A 27,107-nucleotide genomic window follows, 5' to 3' on the forward strand; every position below is an offset into this window, starting at 1 on the left:
ATTGCCTCAAGAGACATGTCTAGAAAAATATTGCTATGGGCATTGTCAGAGAGATTATTACTGCCTGTGCTCTCTTCAAGGATTTTTATGGTTTTAGGTCTCACATTTAGGTCTTTATTCCATTTTGAGTTTATGTTTGTGTATGGTGAAAGAAAGTGGTCCAGTATCATTCTTCCACATGTAGCTGACCAGTATTCCCAACACTATTGAAGAGACTTTTTCCCAATGTATATTCCTTTGTTGAAGATTAATTGACCATATAGTTCTAGGTTTATTTCTGGGTTTTCTATTCTAGTCCGTGATCTCTGTATCTGTTGTTATACCATATTAATTACTACCACGTTGCAGTATAACTTGCACTCTGGAATTGTGATATCTCGTTTTGTTTTTCTTTGTAGATTCCTTTGGCTACACGAGGTCTTTTTTGGTTCCATACAAATTTTCAGATTGTTTGGTCTACTTCTATTAAAAAATGCTCTTGGTGTTTTGATAGGGATTGCATTAAATGTGTAGATTTCTTTGGGTAGTATAGACATCTTAAAAAACAAACAAACAAACAAACAAAAGACATCTTAACAATATTTGTTCTTCCAGTCCATGAACATGGAATGTCATTCTGTTTCTTTGCATCATCTTTAATTTCTTTCATCAATGTTTTATAGTTTTAGAGTACAGATTTTTCACCTCTTTGGTTAAGTTTATTCCTAGATATTTTGTTGTTTTTGGTGCAGTTGTAAGTGGGATTGTTTTCTTAATTTCACTTTCTGCTGCTTCATTTTTCACATATAGGAATGCAACAGATATCTGTACATTGATTTTGTGTCTTGCAGTCTTACTGAATTTATCAGTGGTAGTGTTTATTTAGGTGGAGGCTTTAGAGTTTTCCAAATACAGTATCATGTCATCTGTTAATAGTGAAAGTTTTACTTCTTTCTTACCTATTGTGCCTTTTATTTCTTTATGTAATCAGATTGCTGGGCTAGGACTTCCAGTACTATGTTGAATAAAAGTAGTGAGAGTGAGCATCCTTGTCTGATTCCTAACCTTAGGGGAAAAGCTCTCAGTTTTTCACCATTGAGTAGGATGTTAGCTGTGGGTTTTTCATATAAGGACTTTAGTATGTTGAGATATATTCCCTCTAGACCTACTTTTTGAGGATTTTTATCATACATGGATGTTGTACTTTGTCAAATGCTTTTTCTGCATCTGTTGAAATGATTATATGATCGTTATCCTTTCTGTTATTGATATGGCGCGTCACATTGTTTTGTGCATATTAAGCAACTCTTGCATCTAGGAAATAAATCCCACTTGATAGGGGTAACTTGATAGGGGTAATAAAATCCCACTTGATAGGGGTGTATATATTTTTTTGACATATTGTTGGATTCAGTTTGCTGATATTTTGTTGAGGATTTTTGCATCTATATTCATAAGAGATACTGGCCTGTAGTTCTCTTTTTTTTCTGCCATGTCTTTATCTGGTTTTGGTATTAGGGTGATATTGACTTCATAGAATGAATTTGGAAGTTTTCCTTCCTCTTGTATTTTTTAGAATAGTTTGAGAAGAATGAGTATCAATTTTTCTTTAAATGTTTGGTAGAATTCACCTGTGAAGCAGTCTGGTCCTAGACTTGGTTTTTTGAGAGTTTTTTGGTTATTGATCAATTCCATTGCTATTAATTGGTCTGTTAGAATTTTCTGTTTATTCCTATTTTAGTTTTAGTAGGTTATGTTTCTAGAAATTTATCTATTTCTTCTAAGTTGTCCAATTTGATGATACATAGGTTTTCATAACATTCTGTTACAATTATTTATTTTTTTGGTGTTGGTTGTCATTTCTCTTCTTTTCATTAGTAATCTTGTTTATTTGAGTCCTCTTTTTTTAATGAATCTTGCTTAGAGGTTTATCAATTTTATTGATCTTTTCAAAGAACAAGCTCCTGGTTTCATTGATCTGTTCTATTTTATTTTAGTTTCTGTGTCATTTATTTCTGCTCTTGTTTTTATTATTTCCTTACTTTTGCTAGGTTTAGATTTTCTTCTTTTTCTAGCTCCATTAGGTATAAGGTGAGTTGTTTATTTGAGATTTTTTTTTTTTTGCTTCCTGAGGTAAGTCTATATTGCTGTAAACTTTCCTCTTCGAACCACTTTTGGCTGCATCCCAGAGATTATGGACTGTCTTCATTTTCATTTGTTTTCATGTAATTTTTTATTTCTTCTTTGATTTCTTGGTTGACCCATTCATTGTTTTATTTATTTTTAAAGGTTTTATTTTGGGGGATACCTGGGAGTCGTAGTTGATTAGGGGTCTGACTCTTGGTTTCAGCTCAGGATCTCGAAGTCGTGGGATTGAACCCCACTCAGGCTCTGTGCTCTGTGCAGTCTCTGCTTAAAGATTCTCTTTTTCTCCCTCTGCCCCTACCCCACGTGTACTCTTTCTCTCTCTAAAATAGATAAACCTTGGGATCCCTGGGCGGCGCAGCGGTTTGGCACCTGCCTTTGGCCCAGGGCGTGATCCTGGAGACCCGGGATCGAATCCCACATCGGGCTCCCGGTGCATGGAGCCTGCTTCTCCCTCTGCCTGTGTCTCTGCCTCTTTCTCTGTGACTATCATAAATAAATAAAAATTTTTTAAAAATTAAAAATAAATAAATAAATAAAATAGATAAACCTTAAAAAATAATTTATTTTTAAGTAATCCCTATACCTAACATGGGGCTCAAACTCAGAACCCTGAGATCAGTAGTCAAATACTCTACTGACTGAGCCAGTCAGGTAGCCCGACCCATTCCATGGCTTAATAGCATGTTAACCTCCATAGGTTAACCTCCATAGGTTGTGCTTTTTAAAGATTTTTTTCTTATGGTTGATTTCTAGTTTCATAGTGGTGTGATCATAAAAGATGCGTGTTGCACACTTACCGTCTTAACAACAGAATTTTTAAAAATTAAACCAGAGTGCTTTCAAACTAGCATATCTATTTCCATTTTTCTGTTTTTCTCTTCTCATATTATGTAGATTAAATTTTGTATTCTTTGGCCTAATACATCATAAACAGTTTTTTCCTTTGCGTGATCATCAGTGATCATTTTTAATATCAGTATAATGGCATCTTTATGAATGAAGCCTTTCCCTTTTAGGGGGTTGTTAACCATAGAATACATACCCAGCAGTAAGATAACTGAGTCAAAAATACATATATTTTTTAAGTTGATCTTAAAAAGTACTACCAGGTATTATCCATAAAGATAGCCCTTGTTTATGTTGTCACCAGCAAGGTATGAATGCATCGGTCATGTTGTTTCTATTTTTGATGTAGTTTCTTAAGACTAAAGTGATGGCAAAATTTTGGAGTTTTTTGGGGGGATGTAGGGGGAGAGTCATGAAAAGTTGTCATGATTCCACTACTCATAATTTCAAGTATATATCTATATTGTTCTTTCTCAGCCTAGACATTTTTTCTTTATACTTAAATTTCCTTTGAAGTAGAATAACTGATTCCTAGCTTTAGGCAGTAGAACTTTTACATCAGTGTAACTGTCTTGCAGATCACTAGTGTCTGATTGTTTAGACACGCATATATTGCCAGATCTGTTTTTATAATCACTTAAAGATACTTAGAACACTTGGAAGTTCAAGCCCACAAAATACTTACATTGTTTTTACATATAATTACATAGTATTATTTATGAATCTGTACTTTATTAGCCAGGCCTAAGCCTATCTTCAGTTGGACATTTAAGATATTTGTAATTTCTATTTTAGGTGGGAGTTATACACATACAAAGTATGTTCAAATGATATTTTATTTTTTTTTAAAGATTTTATTTATTTATTCCAGAGAGAGAGAGTAGAGAGAGAAGCAGAGGGAGAGAGACAAGCAGACTTTGCTTGAGCATGGAGCCTGATGTGGGGCCTGATCTCAGGATCCCAAGATCATGGCCTGAGCTGAAACCAAGAGTCAGACACTTAACCTACTGAGCCACCCAGGCACCCCCAAGTTAATGTTTTATTAATAAGTATACCCTGTAAAATATAAATTTATAATTGCCCTTTTCTATATTGACACAAAAAAGATAATAGGTATTATTATATATATGTTTATATATATAATCTCTACATATAAACAAGAGCTAATACAATTAGAACTTGTTTTGAAATTTGAATATAGATTTTTCTTTTTTCCCAGTAACTGGTAATACTTAAGTACATTCTAAGAATAAGTAACCATAAGTGATAGTAGAGAGCATGCTTAAACCTTGAAGTCTGAAAACCTGGGTTCTCATCCAAGCTTTGCTGGGAGCTCACATTGACTCTGAATAAGTCATTTCACCCTTCTGGGCCTCATTTTCCTTATCTTTCAACAAAAAGGAATTGGATTCTAGCCCTGTAGTCTGTCAATCTTAATATGCCATTTTGTAAACCATACAAAACAATTTTACGTTGTTTCAAAATCTGTAGAATCAAAAATAAATAAATGACTTGGCTTCTGCCCCATTTTTTTCTCTTAGATGATTTTCTCAAGCCACAAATAAAAATGCATCCTGAAACTACAATTGCTCTAAGAGGCACGAATGTGACTCTGACGTGCAGTGCAGTGAGCAGCAGTGATTCACCCATGTCTACTGTGTGGCGCAAAGATGGTGAAATCCTGTATGACATCGATATTGAGAATTTTGTTCGTTATCAGCAGCAAGCTGGAGAAGCTGTAGAATATACAAGTGTCTTACATCTTTTCAATGTGAATTTCACAGATGAAGGAGAATATCAGTGCATCGTTACTAATCACTTTGGTTCTAATTATTCTAATAAAGCCAAACTGACTGTGAATGGTAAGGAATTCTCCCTGATAGTTTTATAGTTAGAAGGATTTTTCATGTTCAGTTTTTGAACCACTTAGCCAAGAAAATGAGGCTAAGCCTGACATTTGAGGAGGGAGTTTTACTATTTTGTCTTTAGGGCTATAATAATGTATAGACTGGATTACCGTTTTCCCCAGCTATGAATTGGTTGTAGGTAAAGGGGATTTCCATGGCCTTAGAAGATAGGCTGCTTTCCTTGTTATTTATGCTTTTGGAAAAATTCTTCTGAAATTCTCTGTTCTTTCTAAAATCATAATTCTGTTCTGAAAACTATGAAATTTATTCCTGACACTGTTCACAGGGCTTTGTAATAGAGTATGTAGGACATTTCTGGGTACAGTGATCATTATCATTGTCTAAATGTAGTCACACAGAATCATTTTTGCAATTAATGCTCTTCTTCACTGTGATTGTAAAAAAGAACTTCTCCAAAACAGTTTAATTAATCAATCACCTATCGAATTGAATCACTAAAACATTTTAGGTTTTGTACACCCAAAAGACTTAACTTATGTCTTACTCTGTTGTTTTATGAGATTTTTTGAAGGTATAAATGTTTTGTATTTTATTTATATATTTTTTGGTATAAATTTCTTTAGCATTCATTTGTCATGACAGCTTTGTAGATGTTAGTTTGGAAAGCACTGTTTAGTCTCTTAAATAAGAGAGTTGTAATAAATAGTGGGTTCTAAAATAACAGAGTTCAGAAAGGTTTGTGGCCTCCTGCCTTTCCTCTCCCCATCAGAGAGATCAGATCATGTCATGTGTTCTAAGATAGTTTGTCATCACCGTACTCCATGTACTCTGAGGTTCAGAAAGAAAAGATGGCCTCTGAAGTTGGATTTACTGTCAATCCAGAAAGCATGCCTGAAAGAAATGGAGTATTGTAACAGTTGGTATTTTGCCTAATAGATTCTTTTATTTGTGTATGTATGTAAACGCGTGTGTGCGCGCGCGCATGTGTGCGTGTGTGAGTGTGTGTGTGTGTGTATTCCCCTCTCACCCCACCCACTTTGTTTCATAATCTTTCTTGGAACAGAGATGCCATCTTTCCTGAAAACGCCAATGGATCTTACTATTCGCACTGGTGCCATGGCCAGATTAGAGTGTGCTGCAGAGGGGCACCCTGCACCTCAGATTTCCTGGCAGAAAGATGGTGGCACTGACTTCCCTGCGGCTCGAGAGAGACGCATGCACGTCATGCCTGAGGATGATGTCTTCTTCATTGCCAACGTGAAAATAGAAGACATGGGAATCTATAGCTGCATGGCACAGAACATAGCTGGGGGTCTCTCTGCAAATGCCTCACTCACAGTATTAGGTATGTGTACTACCCCGTGGGTCCCTGATTTCATTGGAGCCTTTTTATTAAGGGGCTTCTCTGGTCTTAATGGCAAAAAGTCTAAGTTTGAGACTTTAGTTGTCATCCTTATATCTTTGTCACTATATTTTGCCAATACATGCAAGGGTTATGTCAGCCTGGGATATTAGTGGTCAGATAACTGAAGTCTGGGGAAGTAGTGATGGCAGAATTAGAGATCTTTATCACATGAATTGGACACTGAAATCCATTTATCCTGCTATATCTCCTGGAAGGTTTCTAGTCTGTATATGTTTTTTCTGCTTTTCAGCAGTGAGTTTGCCGTTGTTTTATACTGCTTCACACACAATTTAATTGTTTATTGTTTTTCCCCTAGTTCATTTTTTTTTAAATTTGACGTACAAAAAAATGACCATCTTCTGGTTAGATTTCCTGTTCTCCTTCCAATGTGCTCCTTTTTTTTGATCCTGTGTTCTAGCAAAATAAAATGTCTTTTCCCTAAAGAGTTCCTCTGACAAGCCAATTTTTTTCTTATGAGAATGCTTTTCATGGGACTCAAATGGCAGATTCTGCTTTCTAGTTCTCCATTCCCCTGAATGTTAGGTTTTTTAAGTTTTTGGTTTGTGTTATTTACTTGTGTAATCAGAAGAATAAGTGTTTTAAAAACTTAGAATGTATAGAAAATTAGAAAAAGGGAAAGTCACTGAAATACTGTTAAAGATTTTGGCATATTCTGGACTTTTTTTAAAACATATTTTTATGTAATTTTGTATAACTATTTTTTTCCTCTGAAATATTATTACTTTACAATGGTTACTCTGTCATTAAGTCTTCAAAAACTGTCATGTGCCTGTACCATGGTTTACTTACTCCTTCTCCTGCTAGATTTAAAGATCTTTTTCCTTTATTTTTAAAAATTACAACTAATTTCAGAATAAACATCTTCGTGTATAAATCTTTGACTTCCTTGTTTAGGATAGCTTGCCCAAGGTGGAATTAGTGAGATAAGATTTTTTAGGCTTTTGCGTTTCTAAAACACTGACTTTTAATCTTCCCACAAGTATATGAAAGTGCTTACTTATTTTTTCTAAAGATTTATTTATTTTAGAGATGTGAGAGGGGGAAAGGGAGAGAGAGAGAATCTCATGCAGACTCCTTGCATCATGTGGAGTCCAATGCAGTGCTTGATCCCAGGACCATAAGATTATGACCAGAGCTGAAATCCAGAGTTGGCCACTTAACCCACTGAGCCAGCCAGGCACTCCTGAAAGTGCTTATTTATTGCATGGTCACCTCATTTATCTAATTCAGTAGGATTTAAGAAATAAAACTGTTTAACATGGTTTTTTTATGCATCTTTCTATTAGAGACACCCTCATTTATCAGACCCCTGGAGGACAAGACAGTAACCCGAGGTGAAACTGCAGTATTACAGTGCATAGCTGGAGGGAGTCCTTCCCCTCGCCTCAACTGGACCAAAGATGACGGGCCACTGCTGGTGACAGAACGGCACTTCTTTGCTGCAGCAAATCAGCTTCTCATCATTGTTGATGCTGGCCTGGAAGATGCAGGGAAATATACCTGCATTATGTCTAATACCCTTGGGACAGAACGTGGTCACATTTACCTAAATGTCATTTCATCTCCCAATTGTGACTCTTCCCAGAGTAGCATTGGGCATGAAGATGATGGCTGGACCACAGTTGGCATTGTCATCATTGTTGTGGTTTGCTGTGTTGTGGGCACCTCTTTGATCTGGGTCATTGTTATTTACCACATGAGAAGGAAGAATGAAGACTATAGTATCACAAACACAGGTGAGTGGTACCCAATTGACACCTATGGCTTGTACTTGAGTCAGGAACGTAGTATAGGATTTATTATAAAATATAAAAAGCTATGAACTTTGACACTTTATGTGTGGTAGGAGGAGTTTTCTGTTAAAATGTCCTACTTCCTTGGTATAATGGAACCTCTCTGATGAATAATTTGAAGAATTTATAGACAGTGCCCCAAAACTTTGCTCTTATAAACACATTACATGTGCACCTTTTTTCTTTAATGCCTAAAGCTCATTTCCATCCTAGCTTCTCTGTGGGGGAAGAATGGAGCCCTTCTGACTGGGATCAATCTTTCATACCCCTCCCCTGAAATCCTGAAAGAGAAGAGGCTCTGTCGATAGATTGTGAAAGTATGTGTATGGATAAGATTTCAGACATTAGGTTTTGCCTCTTTTAGTAGTACTTTTAAAATGAAACTTTGAAAAGAATTTCAGCGAGAAATAGTTTTTTGGGGAAATTCTAAGACCTGTTGAGTTCCTAGGTGCTTAACATTTCCTGGCCAGTAGATGTATCAGAGTGAAGCACATTTGCACAATAGTCTTCTGAGTGTTGCCTGACTTTATTTGAAAGTTACAGATCTCTCTTTTACAGAGGAGCTTAATCTGCCTGCAGACATTCCCAGCTACTTGTCTTCCCAAGGAACACTGTCGGAGCCACAGGAAGGCTACAGCCACTCTGAGGCAGGCAGTCATCAGCAACTTATGCCTCCTGCTAATGGATATTTACACAAGGGCACTGATGGTAAGGACTCTTGGTTGTATATGCTTACGGTTACCACCTATTCTGTTGAGTTTATTTTTCAGTGTATGGTTTTCCCCACTAACCTGAGGCAACATTTTTTTTTTTTAAGATTTTATTTATTCATGAGAGAGACACACAGAGAGAGGCAGAGACACAGGCCCCATGCAGGGGAAGCCTGATGTGGGACTCGATCCCAGGACCCCAGGATCATGACCTGAGCCAAAGGCAGATGCTCAACTACTGAGTCACTCCAGTGCCCCGGCAAAATTTTTTTAAAAATATATTTTACTTATTTATTTGAGAGAGAGGGAGAGAGTGAGAACAAGCAGGGGGAGCAACAGAGGGAGAGGGAGAAGCAGGCAGCCTGCTGAACAGGGAGCCTGATGAGGGGCTTGATCCGACCTGAGCCGAAGGCAAATGCTCACCTGACTGAGCCACTCAGCCAGCAACCCCCTGAGGCAACATTCCAAAGTAAGATACTCAGTGAAAACATTTGGCTCCATGCAAAATCAGATGGAAGTTGACTGAAGTCTTAACAGAGAAGATCATCTGACAGAAAGGAGAAACACATCCCAAAACAAAGGAGTGGTATACCCAGCAACACTCCCAAACCGAAGTATTCTTGTGAGAAGGAGATGCTCTAGAAACTCTTTTGAGGTGTCTTATTTTTTTAAGGCATGAGTATTCTTCAGACCATATCCAGGAGAGGTTTGTGTCTCCTGACAGGGGCTACTCACTGAAGTTTAAAAGGCAATGATGATTCTCAGTATATGTTGGAGAACTTCAAGGAGATACAAAATTTCCTAATTAAATGAACCCAACTTCTCAGTACTATTTCTCTCCCCCATTCCTCCCTTCCCACAGGGAGTGACAGAACTCAGGGAGGTGAACTAGGGATAGAAGAATTGGGTTTGATTCCTAGTTCCTGCTTCCAGCTCTGGGACCATGAACAAGTTACTCAAATCTGAGCTTTAACTTTGTCATTTTTAAAATAAAGAAGCAGTATTTTATAAAGCACTTCTCAAGATTCTCACAGATCCTTTCAACAAATCAGTGTACTACTTCAAATACTGTATAAATGAAAGGCCTTTTCTATTTGTACAGAGATTTTTTTAGGCTGAGCATTAACAGAATTTATCTGTTTAATGGATAGATTGGATTTTATTTTGGCTTTCCATGGAAAGAAGGGTACTTCTGGCTTTTAAAAGAATCTTTAAATGCCTCTACTCTTTGAAATTGGTGGGAAAGAACACTGTCTTCTGGGTCAAACTAACTTCGGGTTCTAACACCGTTGCGTGATCAAGAGTAAGTTGCTTGCTCTTTTATTTCTCACTGTCTTTTCTCTCTTTTAGCAGTTTTCAAAGCACGTAACAGTCCTGGGAGCTCCTTATTAAACTTTACTTCTGCCAGACTACTCACATATGTTAGGTCGGGCTCTTGGCCATTAGAGGCTTCCTCTAGGGGAACTCTTAGCAATGAGTGTTGCTTAACCCCTTGGCTCATGAAACTAATGCAGGTTTTGTGAAGTGAAGTCATCATAATTCCTTGTTCTCTGCTTTAGTTTGCTTAAGCCGAACATGTGTCTTGTAGCACAGTGCAGCCATGTCTTGGTTCCCTTGATTTGGGCATGATCTTATCCAGACTGGACAGCGATAGTTTGATGTAGCATTCAAGAGCATTGGGCTCTGGAGCCAGAGTGCCTGAGTTCAGATTTCAGCTTTGTCTTTGAGCAAGTTCCCTAATTTCTTTGTGTTGTAGTTATCCCATCTGTAAAATGAAGATAATAGTACCTACCTCATAGGGATGCTGTAATTCACAGAAAGACCTTGACACTTTACCTGATTTATCGAGTAAGTGCTGAATTGATGCCAGCTAGTGTGATAATGGTCATAGCTGGTGAAGAAAACTGGTGATCAGCAAAGCTGACTCCTTAACTGAAGGATTCTTTCCTGTGTTGTTATCAGGTGGCACTGGTACCCGGGTTATTTGCTCCGATTGCTATGACAATGCCAATATCTACTCCAGGACCAGAGAATACTGTCCATACACCTATATTGCTGAGGAAGATGTTCTAGATCAGACACTGTCCAACCTCATGGTCCAGATGCCCAAGGAGACATACTTGGCACATCCTCCCCAAGATGCCCCTACCCTGGAGAGCCTGATATTGGCAGCAGACAGAGAGATGGCTTCCTTTCCCACCAACCATGAGAGGATAAATGAGAAGAAACTTCCCTCCACACAGATGAGCAGTGGTAAAGGGCACAGTGTTTTTTGTTTATTTTTGTTTTTACTCTCACCTACTTGATTTTTCCTTCTGTCATATAAGTAGCACTCTGATTTGACAGGAAGCAAACAAATTGGTATAATAGAGTAATTAGTTTCTGCTAGCTGATGTAAACGAGAGCCAGAGATTTTCAGATTAGAATTATAGAGAAGTTGCATCTGTAGGATGAAAACAGCTTCTGTGGGAGTATCAAGATCACACTTAAAAATTCAGAAGCCACATAGAAAAAGCTTTAAAAAAAGCTTCATATAGGTATTAATTTTTTCCTCCATCTTTATTTAAATAATGGGGGTTGGAAATGCTGAGGATATAATTTGGTGGAGGTTTTTTTTTTTTTTTTAATTTTATTTATTCATAGAGACACACAGAGAGAGAAAGAATCAGAGACACAGGCAGAGGGAGAAGCAGGCTCCATGCAGAGAGCCTGACATGGGACTCAATCCAGGGTCTCCGGGATCACACCCTGGGCTGCAGGCAGCGCTAAACTGCTGCGCCACTGGGGCTGCCCTGGTGGAGGTTTTTACTGAGGAGGTGTAAAAATGATTTGGTTACTGTGCTATCAGGTAAATATTGAACATCAGTATCACTTAGCCAGTGTTTGCTTTCGTCTGTGAGGCGTTATAATCCAGGGCCAGAAGTGGGGAAGCAATTGTGGGATAGTGGCTGCTCTTCCACATGACCCAAGAAAAGAAACACATGTCACATTGTGCAGATGAGGCATTTGGTAACAACTCAGTCAGTAAAACAAAACTCTTTCCAAACCCTGAAGGACACTACTGAGCTGGTCTTCCTGTCCAGGTTTTTCATCAGTTGTCACCTTCCTGTTGATCTAAAATGGAAGAGCACAGGAAATCGGGTGGGAGTGAGGACTACAGATGCTTCCAGGGATGGTTCTAGCAGGAGTAAATGATCTGACGTGGGACTTTTAGGATGTGCTCTCTTGTTCTTGATTAAGAGACCAAAGATTTCTAAAGAGGGCACACATCAGAGAAAAGTGTACTGTTGCTCACTGAAGTTAAGTCCCTTGTCTTTAAAGTTCAGTGTCTATGAAAGAAGTGCGCCAACACTTAAACCCGTGTTCCCATGTCCTAAAAGGGTAACACGTAAAAAGACTTTAAGTAGAACCAAAAATGCAGTGCATCCTTTTCCTAACAGTAGGGGATAGCTTAATTACTAATTTGGTCTATAACTGAGGAAATCAGCATATGAGTGCTTTGGTGCATTGCTCATTCCTACCTGGGGTGCTCTAGCTCCTTACTACTCAGAGTGTGGTCTCAGCTTCAGCATTACCTAGGAGCTTGTTAGAAATGCAGATCAAGTTTCCCACCCTAAACCCAGTGAACCAGAGTCTTTAACAAGATCCCCAAGTTATTTGTATGTGTGTTAAAGCTTAAGAAACCCTGCCCTACCTTACTTTTCACATGGGTTTTGTTTTTATTTCTGAGCGTTTGTTTCCAGAATGTTTGCCTAACTTTTTCCAAAATGCATCCCCATGAATTTATTATAGCTTTCAGCAAATATTATTTGGGGAAAGAGCTCACACACCACTGCAGTAGATAAGGTGAATGAGAAATGCATATTTTTGAAACCAAAGTACACATAATCTAATTTAAAATTGCTGCTTTGAGTTGTTATTTTGTTTTAGAATTATTGGTATTCTAGAAGCTGGAGGGAAATAGTTTATTTTTAAAACAATTTTTTTAACATATGCATTTGTTATTTAAAGCTGTAAAGGCTGTGTTGAATCAGTGATTTTTGTCTGTATCATGCAACTTTCACTACAGTATGGATACTATTTTAGTTTGTTTCCACGTGTCTGAAGAATTTTATTTTTAAATTTTAGCAGCAGAACCACTAATAATAGATGAAAGTGGAGGATGTATTGCATGGTTTCAGTAAATAATTGGTTAAGATTGCTGAGTAGAAGGTCTTGAAATTCCATGGTTCCAGGTTCTATTTTGTTTCCTTTTGTTAAATGTTGCTAAGAAGATGGGAGTATATATTTGCTCTCAATGTCCTTATTTAAGGAGTATTGGGTATCTATTTCTGGGGGGATTTGAGTAAAAAATAATTAAGTTTTAAACCATTAATTTTGAACTTCCATTTGCCCTTGATCATTGTCTTTCATTCTCAGAAACATTGCAGCGGCCTCTGTGGAACATAAGCAAAGAACTAGGCCTGCCTCATCCTCCGTTTTCCCAGCAGCCAGTCCTTGAGCGACCACAACTCCATCAAAATGAAGGTCTGGCAGAGAGTGGCCCAGACTGTTCCACTTCTCCCATGCCCTGTTACAGGTTGCACGACCACACTTTTGATTTTAGTAGGACTCGGAACATTCAGGATGGTGGAGAGGGCACATGAAACTCACTCCAGAATGAAATCTGAGCAAAGACTCAAGTTAGTTAATTTTGTATTTACTACCTCAGAGTTCAGAAGAAACCCTAGAGTCAGCATTTGCTTTACCCTGCCTACAATTACATCTGACCCCACCAAGGTGGGCCAGGCATTTGTTTGGGCTTACTCCTGATGAAGAAGGGGAGACGGCTGACAGAAATGGGTATATCTAATAAAATGTGTGCAGCACGGCAAAGGAAAATACAGGACAAACGTGCTTCCTGATGGTTCCACAGGGATGTGCCCAGCTGTGCGTTGCCTATTAGGGAGAGTCTTTATTGCTGCTTAACATGCTGGGTTGTCTCAACCTGCAGAATGATTCTGAGAAAACATCACTGTTCTAGTGTCTTCCAAGGAACAGAAATAACTCTGGAGCCCTCTGGGAAGTGTGTCTGGGATTCTTCAGTGGTTTTAAGCATCTAATTGAGACTGGCGCTTTGATATTCAAGGTCTTTGACAAGAATTCTGGGCTTGATCAACTGTTACCACATTAAGGGGTTTTGTATTCTTGTGAATGATTATTTTTTTTTTTATCCCTGTCACCCAGGGATCCCATTGTAAATATATGTACATTTATAAATAATTTTTGTATTCATTCACCATATGTCGATGCATTGTAAATATTTTTGATATGCCAAAATTATATATAATATCCAGTTATAATATTGACAACAGCTTCTCAGACCACAGAATTTGTATAACGTGGTTTAGTGAACCTAAAAACTTTGTTTAAAGTTTTAAAAATGTGTTTGTTAAGGAGTATATGTATAGAGGCAGGATACTTAGTGATTTCATACACATAAACACACAGTCTTGGTGTAATTAACCACTTTCTTCATAACTAAAAGTTCATACATTTAGTCATTTACCATCTGTTTACAAGTGCCAGATAATATTACTTTTCTAGCATAAAAAGACTCAAAAGCCTAGCAGTCTTGTCATAGTCATGTGCACATGGACAAAGGAAAATTTCCTTTGGGAATATCTTCTTTCAGCAAAGTACTTAGATGATGAGGAAACCAAAGATTGCTACTTTTCTGTTAATTTTTTTATTTTTTTATTTTTTTATATCTCTTCTACCAAGGCACAGTGTATCTTAAGAAGGGAAGAGTGCTTTTGGGAGTAAGTCAAATGTGCACAAATGCTTATACTCTAAAGCTTTAGTGTTTTCCTTGTTTTATACAAGTGATTATTTCAGCCAAAAAGTTCTCTTGAATTTCTGATAGGAAAAGCTTTATGTAAACAAAGGATTTAATACTCTCCTAGAATGTAAAGGACTGAAGTTCTTTTTTTTCTTTGTGCTTTCAGATTTCCTTACCTAGGCTATCAGATTCTGTCCTCTCAATTTAGTGAGTACCAGTCGCATACTGGATAACTTGCATCATTTAAATGAAAATATCTTTTTCTTAGTTATTGTGCATTTCAGGGGCTCTAGACTCACATATCTTTCCTTTTTGCCAGAAAGTTGAATTGCATACTAGTTTTCAATCTTAGCTTTTTCTCCCATAGGCAGTCGCATCGCTTTAGCTGTTTTGTACCACCAAGCCATTCGCTCTTTGCTTTTTTAAACTGTCGGCCTCTGTTTATTTTTACTTTGAACTTCTTAAATATCACTATTTTCCTATCTTCTCAACTTGTGGTTCCTCTTCTTCCTTACTAGGTTGTACTGTAATCTGTACAGGACTGACTTGGAATCAGGAGACCTGATTTTGTTCCCAGCTCTGCTCCTTACTGGCTGTGCAATCAGGGGCAAGTGTCTTCTCAGCCTGATTTTCTCATTTATGAAATGAGGGCATTCTGCTAGATGCTCTTAAGCCCTTTCCAGCTGTAACATTCTGTGAATCTGTGATCCCTCCAGGAACCAAGGAGGATTATGCTACTCTAATAAAAAGCTGCTTTCATGAAATGTTTGTTAGAGTAACAAGAGTGATGTTGCTTACTCTGACTTGAGCCAGATTCACTTCCTCCATAGTAGGAGGGACAGTGTAAGAAATACTCAGGAGGAGAAGAGCTATTCTGTTTTGAAACCATCTCAGTAAACAAGGAATCTTGACTCAATGGAAACTACCGATTGCTCTATAGAGCAGCAGGTCTGAATGCTAATGCTGCCACATGCCAGAGCAGCAGAATCATTTGAGGGGTGCGCAGTGACTGATTTGCAGCTAGCTTGTGACCCCTAACCTTTCAAATGTATCCACTCATACAGGTTATCTTGTGACTGTCCTCTCCTTTCACTCAAATTCTGACGAACTTTTCTTGAATGAAAAGGTGTAGTTAGAGCGAGGCTGCAGGTGAACATTAGCTGTCATGGGTGACAGGACTGCAAAGCAGGCTGTGAACCAATGTTCTAGGAAACTTAGACGACAGGAGTGCTGCCTCTGCTCTAGCAGTGGTCCTGCTCCTCCTATGACTGTCAGAATCTGGGCTCCTGAATGACCAGTTTCTCTCTAATGTCAACTCAAATGACTGAGATGTCCTTCCAGATGCCCTTAGCTTGCTGAAGTAACTAAAAGACTAGTCCAGAGTTTGTTTAAACGTGAAGAGCCTACCCCAGGTCTTAAAAAAATAAAAATAAATGTAATAAATTCTAATCTTAGGAGAAGAAATTCCTGAAGTTTTTCATTATTGCATGTTTTTGACCAAGCAGTGATTTTTCCCTCTACTGTAAACAGGGTTAGTGGCTCATCAGTGTTTTCCCAGCAATGTGATGTCTGCCTCTTTAATCAGGGACATTGCAAGCAAGGCAAACTAAGATGCCAAGAGAACTACTCTGCCCCTCACCCAGTGGTAATCGCATATCGGTAGGGTTACATATATCCTCTTAATTTGTGCCCCTCTCAGGCTGATTCTTCAAGTCTACCTGGAAGAAATAGCATCTTCTTTAACTCACACCCTACTGGCACATGGTCTATACCCAAGCCTTTGGCTTTCTGTCATTCATTCAGCAGCTTCTAAAGCACTTTCCCTAGTTGTACAGGTTGCTCTATGGGATTCGAAGTATCAGAAACCCTCTAATGTGCCCTCTCACAGTGTTTTATGTGTATTTTTCTGAAAGGTAACTTTCATATTTAAAAATAGTTGCCTTCTCACTGCCCATGGTGGTGCTATAAAAGCAACAGTAAGACATCAAGCAGCATAGACTCTGTTACCTATTTTCCTAAAAGATGGGAGATATGATTAAAGCCTTTAATTAAAGTGTTGCCAAGAAACAGGATTAGTCACTCTGTATTCCTGAGGATGGGTTATGTCTGCCCCTGTTCTGTGGGGCAGAACTTAACAGGGAGGTGCAGTATACACTTGCCAGTGATTCTGTATAAATTAATTCTCCAACAGGTTTGTCCGATAATTAGAATAATCAGCATTTTGTGGGAAAAGTACGCATGGAGGCTAAATCATTTTAGTAGCATTGAAGAAATGTCTACATTGAGAATGGAATGAGCAAGATGACTTTTAGGTCTCAGTTTTATCATTGGAAATTTCCAGAAGCAATCCAACAGTTCTAAAACTTTTTTCCTTCAAAATCCTTTATATGCCGTAAGTATAGAGCACTTAAGAAATTTTTTTCAGCTAAAGAGTTTTGGTTTTTGGTTAACAGAAGGAGCCTCTCCTGGGTTAATGGCTGAAAACATGAAAGTCTGGGCTTATCTAAAGTCTATAACTAGTTACACAAATGGCATTACCATAATAAAAACTTTAATAACTTATATATTATAACCCTCCTTTTTACTCTTTAATTTTTATTCCTGTTTCTTCTTAGCAGGACTCCAGTTGGAATGGGGTTGGAATTGTGGTGTTTAGCCTTTCACCCAGTATATAACTCAAGTGCGTTCTAGCCTTTTCCAGTCATTTTAATATCCACAGAAATTGGGCAGCCCCGGTGGCTCAGCGGTTTAGTGCCGCCTTCAGCCCAGGGTGTGATCCTGGGGACCCAGGATTGAGTCCCACATCAAGCTCCCTGCATGGAGCTGCTTCTCCCTCTGCCTGTGTGTCTGCCTCTCTCTGTCTCTGTTTCTCATGAATAGATAAATAAAATTTTTTAAAAAGTCCACAGAAATTCTAGGAGGTAATGGAGCAACAGAAGTAAATATACTGCAATTTTTTGCTATGTGCTCCATTTCTGAGTTTGCTTCTTAATGCAGATTACAGAGGTAATTGTGTGGGCCTTAAAAGGTTGAGCTGAGATTTTTGGCAACAAAAATGCAGGGAATGTCTCATTCTTCTATGATATGTTCTCTTTCCCAGTTCAGTCTGGCAGATGTCCTCCCCTCCTGCTTCTAACTTAGAACTGTTTTGTTTAGAGTACAGTCTAAACCAACATCAGTTAGCCTTCTTTTTTTTTTTTTTTTCTTTTTTGGACAACTGCCTGATTTGTTGACAAAAATAACTTAAGTTCTAAATTAAGAGATAATATTACAAGCTGCTCCATACAAAACAACACCTGCAAGCCCACGAATCATCTGAAGATTTTGTGGGTAATAAGAGGTAGGGATATATGTGTGTGTAGGGATATATGTGTGTGTCTGTGTGTATGAGAATAATATTTGGACGTGCTCCAAAGTTGTGTGTTGAGTATTTCTTAGCAGTCCTAATAATCTCCACCAATGGGTGGGGTGGGGTGATGATGAAAAAACAACTTGATTTGAGCCTGTTTTTAGATATAAAGAGTAAAGTGATCTTTTATCAACTCCCAACTGTTTTGAAAGAGAATTGATCATCAGGTGGTCAAGTGCTCTTGGAATATCTCTTGGCTACTTAAAGTGGCCTCTTGATCCATAGACTATTTCTACCTACTATTTCTTCTGTTCCCCCTTTCTCCCATCAGAGGACGTCAGTCTGAGCAGCCCTGGTACTAGACGTACCAAAAGAGAGTTATAAGCCAAGTTGTTCCGTGTGGTCCTTCCCTAGTATCTATTTATATTTTCTCACACATGAGAATGTATATTTTATAAGGCATGTGTTTGTCTACCTGTCTGTCTACTGTACTATGTCTCCAATAAAGCTAAAATACATTACGATTTTCTGGTTTTCTCTTGCCTGAAGTATAGGAGGGAAATGGTGTATTTTTAAGTCTGTGGTTCTTTGAGAGGGTCTCCAAATAGTTGTATGAGTCATTGCCTCTCTCTGGTTTCTGCTGTGTTTGAGTCCCGTACTATCTGGAGCCTGCCCCTGGAACACCCTTGCAGCTGTGGGCCGCCCAAGGGCTGATGCTGTGTGCTCTTCTTTGCCTGCCTCATTGTGTCCACCGTGATGCTAGATGCCTGGCAGAATGGAAACAAACACACTTAATAGTTCATTAGAAAATAAGTGCTTTTTACACAGGGAAGGATTTGAAGGCATATTGTTTGTTTCAAAATTAGCAAAATGTTTGAGGAATATCAGTATTCTGGTCAGCTTCCTCACTGTACTATATTAGGTACTATTTCTTTTGAGATTGTCAAAAAGCTCCTATTTTATTCTTTGAAGGCTGGGCCCACAATATTCCATCATGTACTTCTGCACTTTATGGGACACTTTCCACAGACATTCTCTGTTTGAATCTCACAACACTCATAAGATGCAGATTGGGCAGATCATTTGTAATCTCCATGTCTTTTGTGGTTAAAGAAATTGGCTCAGTGAGATTATCACTTAATGTCAAAAGAGCTTTTAGGTGGTAAAGCCAGGACTTGAATCCAGATTTTCTGACTCACATCCAGAATTTTCCCCACTGATACCTTTTAGTTTTGAATGGGGTATTGTATCTGTGGTCCTCAGAAATATTTGAATAAAAGGTCCTCTGGACATTGATGACGTCCAATATGATGAAGTTTGGACTGGAATGTACAGTGGAAGCTGATTTTTATTATATTCCTGATAAGAAAACAATGTATCTTTTTTTTTTTTTTCTTACAAGGTGGAATGAAGAAAAATGCTGTGGTTTTATTGTATTTTTTTATTTGGAGGGGGATATACTGGAGCCCAAGCAGCCTCATCCTGCTAAGTTATTAGACTTGTTCACAGTAAAGTATTTAGAAGCTTGTAACCCAGCACTATGCTGCTTGAACTAGTGGCCATGGACCAGTACTTTTGTAAAATATAGTTAAGTGAATTTCTAGAAAAAATAAGACAAAATACAACCATATTTTTATTATAGATTGAATGGATATAAAATTACTGTCAAACTGCTGTTAAAGTTTCTAAATGTTACTCTTGATTTCTGTACTTTGTCATGGACCAGTAGCAGATAGTCTATGGGTAGGCACAGATCTGCAGACTGCTTTTTAGAGTAACCATGTCGTTACATGGTTATAGGTCATGATGGGGATTGGTCTTACTGATTTCTAGAGTTCTTTTTATTCTTGCTGGTTTAGAATGATCGAAACTGAGAACCAGACTTCTGTTCCTTGAGGCCTTCCTGACTGGAAGCAGTGACTTAAAACACCTTTTCAGCTCGTACCTAAAGCTGCTTGCTTGCATGATGAGAGTTTTTGTAGCATGCGGTTTGTTTTCTAGTCCTGTTGTCCTCTGGCAAGATTCTTCGGTGGGGCTGCCTGTGGCTTTTGTTACTGGGGAAACCGTCATGAACTACGTGAAGAGGAAGAGGAAGAGGAAGCGGGTGGGCCATCACACTGAGAGGGCCATGGTCCGATACTGGGGTCTGATGCGGACTTGTGTAATCGCTGAAGTAAGGCTCCACTGGGGAAATTCCTGCTGCCACCTCTGCTGCTGTCTCTTAGCCAACCGAGCAATGTTTCTTGAAATCCCTAGGACAGAAATTTCTCACTTTATTTGGTTCACCGGCCATCACCAAGGCTAGTTGACAAAGCACTTGGACAAAAAGAAGCAAGTAGGAGGCAATAATCACAATTATTGCTAGGAGGAAATACTGCAGTAATAGCAAATACACTGTGCCCACCCCTTCCAGATACTGTTAACCACTTCAGCACTTGATCTTCACAAAAATCGCTTTGAGGAGATACTCTTTTCCCATTTTACAGCTGATGAAACAAGCAACTTGCCCAAATTTATATAATTAGCAAGCAACAGAACCAGGAGCTAGAAGTGATGCTGAAGAATTCCAAACCACAAGTTTTTTCCTTATGCCAAAGACAGGAAAAATGTGAGCTTTTATCACCTTTGTCCTTCAGTCTTTGTTATGGGTTGAATTGTGTGTTCCCCGAATTCAGATGCCGCAGCCCTAATCTCCAGGACCTCAGTAGGTGACTGGATAATGTCTTAAGGAGGTAATGAAGTTACAATGAGATCATCAGGGTAGGCCCTAATCCGGTATGACTGGTGTCCTTAGAAGAAGAAATTTCATCACCAGACATGTATGTTCACAGAGGAAAGAGCGTATGAGGGCACAGTAAGAAGGCAGCCACTTGCAGGCCAACCAGGGAGAATTCAGAAGTAATCAAACCTGCTGACACATGGATCATGGACTTCTAGCCTCCAGCACTGAGAAAAACCCAACTGTTGTGTAAGGCATCTCATTTGTGGTGTCTAAGACGGCCTGAGCAAACTAATGCAGTCTTCCAATAACCAGCTTGGCAGAATTTTCTTACATTCAGGCTGTGCGATTTGCCTGTGGTCACATAATCCAAAGCCCGCGTTCTAGATCTTCTGATCCCAGTCAGTGCTTTCCGTACTGCAAAGTCCTGGAGAGAAACTGGCAATGCAAATGCGGGGTGCTGGCCAGCTTACCTGTATCCCTGATGCACGCATGCACATCACTAGCCTCACCGGGATTCAAACAAAAGGTGACTGCAGCTCTGAACAGCGTTCGCCAGATGCAAGAAACCAACGTGTGTTTACAGGTAAGTCTAAGTTGAGTGCCTCTGGGAACAAAGAGGCAGGGCATTTGGAGCATTCGAGAGTAAGTGCCTTTAAGCTCCTATTCTTCTCTCCCAAGAAGAAGCCAGGTTTTTACATCAGTAAGTAGAATTCCATGCGTGGAAGACTTGAGTTATACACCAGATCAAGCAGTTTGATTTTGTAGACCTTTTAAATGCTCCATCAAAGCCAATGCGAATCCCTCTGTCTCAAAAACAAGAAGGCATGTGGTGAAGGTCGGCAGTGAAGGAGGCTAGCTCGAATGATTTCTTCTGGAGGAGCTCCAGAGACAAGTGCAGGAGTGTGCATGTGCCAGAAACTGTGCAGAGAAGAAATCCAGTTGTCCAACAGTGAATTACTGCGGCTCCCAGGGCCCTGTTCTTCATACCTGTGACCTGCGGGTGGCTTGGGGACCACACAGATGTGCTCTCACTGAAGAGGGACTTTAAGATTCAAGTGTGCAGTGCTGAGAATTTTGGAGAAGCACAAAATCACAATTGCAGATCTGGAGAAAAAGCAGTGCATCCTGTTGGCAGGAGTTTTGCCTCCTGGGCCCCACCCCTCCACGAGCAAGGGCATCTTCTCACACCTTACTTGCCTGTCTCACCTGCCAAATGTGTCCTGTTTTCCTAAGGTCCCTTGAGCTCAAAAGACTACCACCCAGCAAGGTTAAAAGTTTAAAAATTACCTCCCGATCTTCCCTGTGGAAAGTCTCAGTGTTCCTCCCATTGGGAGCCTTCACGGGATTCCTTCTGTAGCTCTTGAAGGCAGGGCGTGTCTTTTAGAATACCTGTGGTTGAGAAAACAAACCTGCTTTCCTCTGTCCCCACTAAAGCCTCCAGTCCTGAATGTTTCCCTGCTTACTGCTCGACTTACGTTTCCGCAACCTCCCAGCCTAAAGAGTCTGGGCAGAGGAAGCAAGAAACCGTGAAGTCCTGAATGTGCCACTGTGGTGGAGATCCCCACTTGGGGGGGTCTGGGACACCTAGCCAGAGCATGAGGATTCCCTGCGGTCAGCAAAATTTAATTTGAGTTTCCCTGGGCCCTGCATTTACCATATGGTTTTAAAAGTACGTGGTTCAGAGGACTGGCATTGGTGTAGAACAGAGCCGGACTACAACCCGCCAGACCTTACTACTCCTATCCCTTGTGGGAGCTTAAGCCTGTTCCTTAGGTCCTTTGTGCCACATCCTCCTCATTTGTACAGTAGAAATAATCAGGCCTACCTATTAGGGTAGTTGAGAGGATTAGACGAGCTAATGCATACAAAGTACTAAGCATGGTGCCCAGCACAGTGCTCAGTAAGTTTTGGCTGTTGTTAGCTTGACTCAGGGGACTCAGGATGGAAAGCTCCCCCTGCCCTGCCCTACCCACTCCATCCTATTCCACCTACTCAAGATAGGCAATGTCAACCGTTTTCTCAGGGTCATTTCAGGGGGTAGCACAGGAGATCTGGATTGCTAGCTGGACTTTATTTAGAAACTAGACACAGCCTCCTAAAATGATGACTAAGTGAATAGTGCCCCCAGCGAGGAGTCAGTGGGACTGGAATTCTGACCAGCTCTGCCCCTTGCCAACCACATGATCTTGGGAAGTCACCAGGTGCTCTCAGAGGCCCCTTCCAGCTCTGAATTTTAGTGTGGTTTTTCCAGGTGCATAGACCCTCCCTCGTCACTGCCCCCAGGGTGTCTGTTTCTTCCCATTGTTCCTCTTAACTCTCTGGAGAGGGAACTCACTTCAGAAGAAGAATAATTATAAACATGTGCATGGGACTTTACAGGGGATGAAGAGCCTGTCTAGTTTAAATGACGGAAGTGGGAAACAAGTCCTGAACCTCCCAGGAAGTGTGTTGCGTGAGCTGACCTCCAATGAACATTATTCTTCAGTCTTCCTTGGTCCACAAATTTGACCCTGCAATGTAGTTCTAACAATTGCCTAAGAATGTTTGTGACTATCTGTGGCAAATCTAATTGCTTTTCAGAATATTCTCTTTGGTACTTAATATGTTGGCTTCATGCCACAGCAGATGATGGCATTGGGAAGACTGGAAGCAGAACAGTTGGTTCAAATATTGGCTACTTTACTGTGACCACCAAGTGGAATAGTTTCTCCCGTGGAGAAGCAAACACTTCAGTTTCAGTAAATCTGACTTACTTGGGAGTATGGCTAAAGGAAGCGGCAACTTCAGTTCCTCTGGGCCCTTTGTCCAGTCAATAGACTGGACTTTATCCATTCGGGTCAGCTGTAGCTTTTTAATAGATTCAAACACCATTCCAGTTTCCCCCAAAGCTCCTCAGAACTTATTTGCCCCTTGTTTGAATTGCCACTGGTCTGAGGAGGGACGAGTGGCTGCTTGCAAACGAAGACATGAACCAGGACGCTTGGATGGACGAGAGCTTGAATATCTTATGTATCTTGTTTTCCAGTGATACTTAAGAGTTCAATAAACCCAGTTGGTAGGAAGCTAAATTGCTGGTCTAGCAAAGGACTGAGCAGAAAAACCTAAAGTAAGGGGATTTTACAAAACTCCTTGCTCAGTTTGGGAGCTTGGCTTTACTTTTCCTGATACTCTGCCACCATCTGGCTTGGATTTTCCTCAGGCAAAAATAACTGTGCTGATTTTGAACTATTGGCTTATTGTTGGTGTCTTTGTAGACTCCTCCAACTACTACTGAATAAATGGCTCGTGATAAATGTGTGTTCATGCGTGGTGTAGAGCCGCTGATGCCAGAAATGTGAGGAGGATCTGCAGACTCTCCCCAAAAGGAGGCCTTATCCACTGAAAATCCCTTTGGCCAAATTAGCCAGAGAGCCTGGAGTGTGGGATAGGAGATGGGATGGCTTGGGGTCTGGGCAGGGCAGACTGGAGGGTTTTCTTGCATATTTGTTCTCTGGATCCAGATTTTTTCCCCCAAGATTTTATTTATTTATTAATGAGAGAGAGAGAGAGAGAGAGGCCGAGACACAGGCAGGGGGAGACGCAGGCTCCATGCAGGGAGCCCGATGTGGGGCTCGATCCTGGGACTCCGGGGTCACGCCCTGGGCCGAAGGCAGGTGCTCAACCGCTGCGCCCCCCGGGGATCCCCTGGATCCAGATTTTAGGACGCGTGAGAAACTGGTGCCCTCCCACGAGTCCCCGGCCAGGGAGGAGCCCGTCCCGGTGCGGCACGTCAGCCCTTGAGCGTGCCCTATGGGAGGACGGCGCCTGCTCGCCGGCGAGAGGACTGCGCTGCCCTCTGCCACTTTGCCGCGCGCGCGCGCCCGAGTCCTGGAGCATCTCTGCCTCCCGTCCCCCGGGAGGCCGGTTAGGGACGTACACAGGGAAGGATGCGAGCGGGACCTGGCTCCAGGGGGCGCTTCAGCACCGCGGACGGCGGCCGCGGCACCTCGGGCCGGCGGGGCACCCGGTTCCGGAAGGGATTCGTGGAAAGCGGCCTCCTCCCGTCGTCGCTGCTGCGGCTGGGACCGCGCGGGAGGGGTCAGGGAGCCGAGCGGCCGCAGCAGCTGCGGCCCCAAGCACAGCGACGCTCCAGGGCGCAGGCTCCCGCCGGCCGGAGCTCACAGCAGCCTGGCCGGGGCGCCAGGATTTGGGCTCGGCCCGCTGGGGTGATGAGCCCGAGCTCCAGGCCTCAGCCTCCCGCGTCGGGGAGGCCTCGCCCAGGTCACTGCCCCAGGCCGAGCACCTGCCTGCCCCAGGTCTGCACGGCCGGCCTCGCTCCTGGGCCTCCGCCTCCCGCCCCGCCCCATCTCCCCCTCCCGTTTGCAGAGCACGTTCCCCTGTGTGACCTCATCGGCGGTTCAAGTTGGCTGCGGGCAGGGCCAGGTCTCCGGAGACCCAGGAGGCCGAGGGGCATCACAAAGAGCCCCTTCCCGCTCTGTCTCTACCAGCAAATCCTGAATTCCTTGGGGGCAACTACTGAATCACCTTGGTGGTCTCGGGGCACGATGAAATTGCTCAAAACTGTTTACTGAATGAATAAATATTTACAGATGGGGGAAAAAAAAAAATCAAGGGACAGTAGGTGCTAGAGTCCAGTCTAGAAGTTAGGGCTTCGAGCTTCTAGGACCAGGTCAGGACGGTGCCACACTAGGTACCAGTTATATCGGGCGGAGTTGTGCTAGTACATGAAGGGGCCCAGGCAGATCCGTCTCTGTGTGTGGCACTCAAGGACACAAGTATGTGAAGACTGTACCCCTAGTCAGGTGCTAGACCACCGGGCTGCTGCTGTCAGGGGGACAGGGACGCGGGAGTGGGCCTGGGGCAGTGGCTAGCCTTCAAGAAGCCTTCCTTAAAAGTCTGGGGGTGGGGGACGGTAGGCACCCTGTGCTCCTATCTATCAAAACCTTCTGTCTCCACTAGGAAGGCCCGGGTAAGAAGCTCATCCAGTCACCCACCCCGCCCCACGTAGATCCATGAATTAGCACTCTGCTGTTTATTTCCACGTATATATTTGAGGTACTTTAGGATCTGCAAGGACATTACATAGGTTCAAATCTCAGCTCCACCACTTCTCAGCTGCTGGCCTTGGGCAAGACATTTAACCTCTTTGTGCCTTGATTTCTCATCTTTTAAGTGACGATAATAATAGTATTTAATTCCTAGCACTATTTTAGGGACCTAGGAGTGAATATATAACAATTAAACAGTTCCTGGCAATAAGTCAAGGCTAGGAAGTGTCCCACTCATCTCTGTAGTATCCTGGGTTTGAGACCTGGCTTGTGTTCACCCTATGAGGGCTCTTCAGGATTTTGTAAAATCCTTTGGAATTCCTGCATTTTAGCTTCCAGGCTCTCAGTTTTCTCCCACGCAGTTTACAGCTCTCTTGAGGTCTAAAGAAGAGAGAAAACAACTTGAAAATCATTTTTCTGCTGATTGAGCAGCAACATTATCTTTGTTGAATATACAGCCTCTCCTGGTGGCTCCAGTGTGAGTTCTCAAGGGCTTGCTTTTCTACAACGGTGCCCACTGCGTAGCATACAGTAGGTGTTTAATAAATGCTTACGGCAGGAAGGAAGATACAAAGGATAACACTAGTACAGAGTACTTTATACAAAGTCCCCACGGAATTCACACTTGTCCCCTAAGACCTACTGACTAAGCATGAAAATCACCAAGGAAATGTGATCAGCTTGGAGGAAAAGGAGGGGAGGGAGAGGAGGGGAGAGAAGAAACTGGAGCAGCCTCTTATCTGACCAAAGACATCAATCCTTCCACTGCACATGGTTCCATTGCTGATAGTTGCATCAGCTCCAGCCAAGTTGAAAGCCTCGCTGCTGCTGGGGGACATGGAAGGCTGTCTCCAAGTGCTGTCTGCCCCAGGGAGTTGTTTTTCTAGGGGTAGTTTGTCATTTGTTTTGTAGCCTCTCAGGGGCTCTTCTTTACTTCTGTGAGGTCTGGCAAGAGTCGGGAGGTGGACGAAGCTCCAGGACAATCGGTAGTGGAAGCTTTTCTGACCTTGGCAGTATAGTTCCAATTCTTATGCCAAATTAGGCTTCTAATAAATCCTCCCCACAACCCAGATACTCTAGCCTGAAAGGCTTGGAGTAGATGGGGTGTAACTAGAGACTACTCTAGTTTGAGATTCCGTAAGGGAGTTGAAATTGAAACTCAACAGGGCTTTCCTAGTAAACACATTCGCTATTTAATCAACTAGGTCATTGCTAGTAAATAGGACTGTCTCAACTGGCATGCCAACTCTGATGGATGGATAATACCTGCCTGGGATGTGGGGCCAGGGGAGGATTCTGAATCTATACCATCACATCTGGAACTTAGGAGCAAGTGCTGTGATCAATCAACAGCAGTCTGTCATAGATACAGGAAAGGGAGTAGCCCCAGGAGAGGT

At 41.3% G+C, this 27,107-nt stretch overlaps 1 protein-coding gene across 50 annotated transcripts in view; it reads left to right on the top strand.

Moving 5' to 3' along the window:
* The window catches only part of LRIG2 (leucine rich repeats and immunoglobulin like domains 2), a 154,815-nt gene extending 136,354 nt beyond the window's left edge, over positions 1–18,461 (top strand). For 46 of the 50 annotated variants that reach the window (XM_077916129.1, XM_077916139.1, XM_077916138.1 and 43 more), the window contains 6 exons: positions 4,515–4,835; positions 5,905–6,186; positions 7,554–8,003; positions 8,604–8,768; positions 10,733–11,023; positions 13,190–18,461. In XM_077916129.1, coding sequence (XP_077772255.1) covers positions 4,515–4,835; positions 5,905–6,186; positions 7,554–8,003; positions 8,604–8,768; positions 10,733–11,023; positions 13,190–13,416 — 1,736 coding nt within the window. In that variant the 3' untranslated portion in view covers positions 13,417–18,461. Of the gene's footprint in view, positions 1–4,514; positions 4,836–5,904; positions 6,187–7,553; positions 8,004–8,603; positions 8,769–9,921; positions 10,074–10,732; positions 11,024–13,189 lie in introns of those variants that run through there. The other 4 variants (XM_077916131.1, XM_077916163.1, XM_077916176.1 and 1 more) reach the window with 3 other exon arrangements.
* The last annotated feature ends 8,646 nt before the right edge of the window (positions 18,462–27,107 follow it).

Source organism: Canis aureus, chromosome 12 (assembly GCF_053574225.1).
Source record: "Canis aureus isolate CA01 chromosome 12, VMU_Caureus_v.1.0, whole genome shotgun sequence".
Classification (NCBI taxonomy): domain Eukaryota; kingdom Metazoa; phylum Chordata; class Mammalia; order Carnivora; family Canidae; genus Canis; species Canis aureus.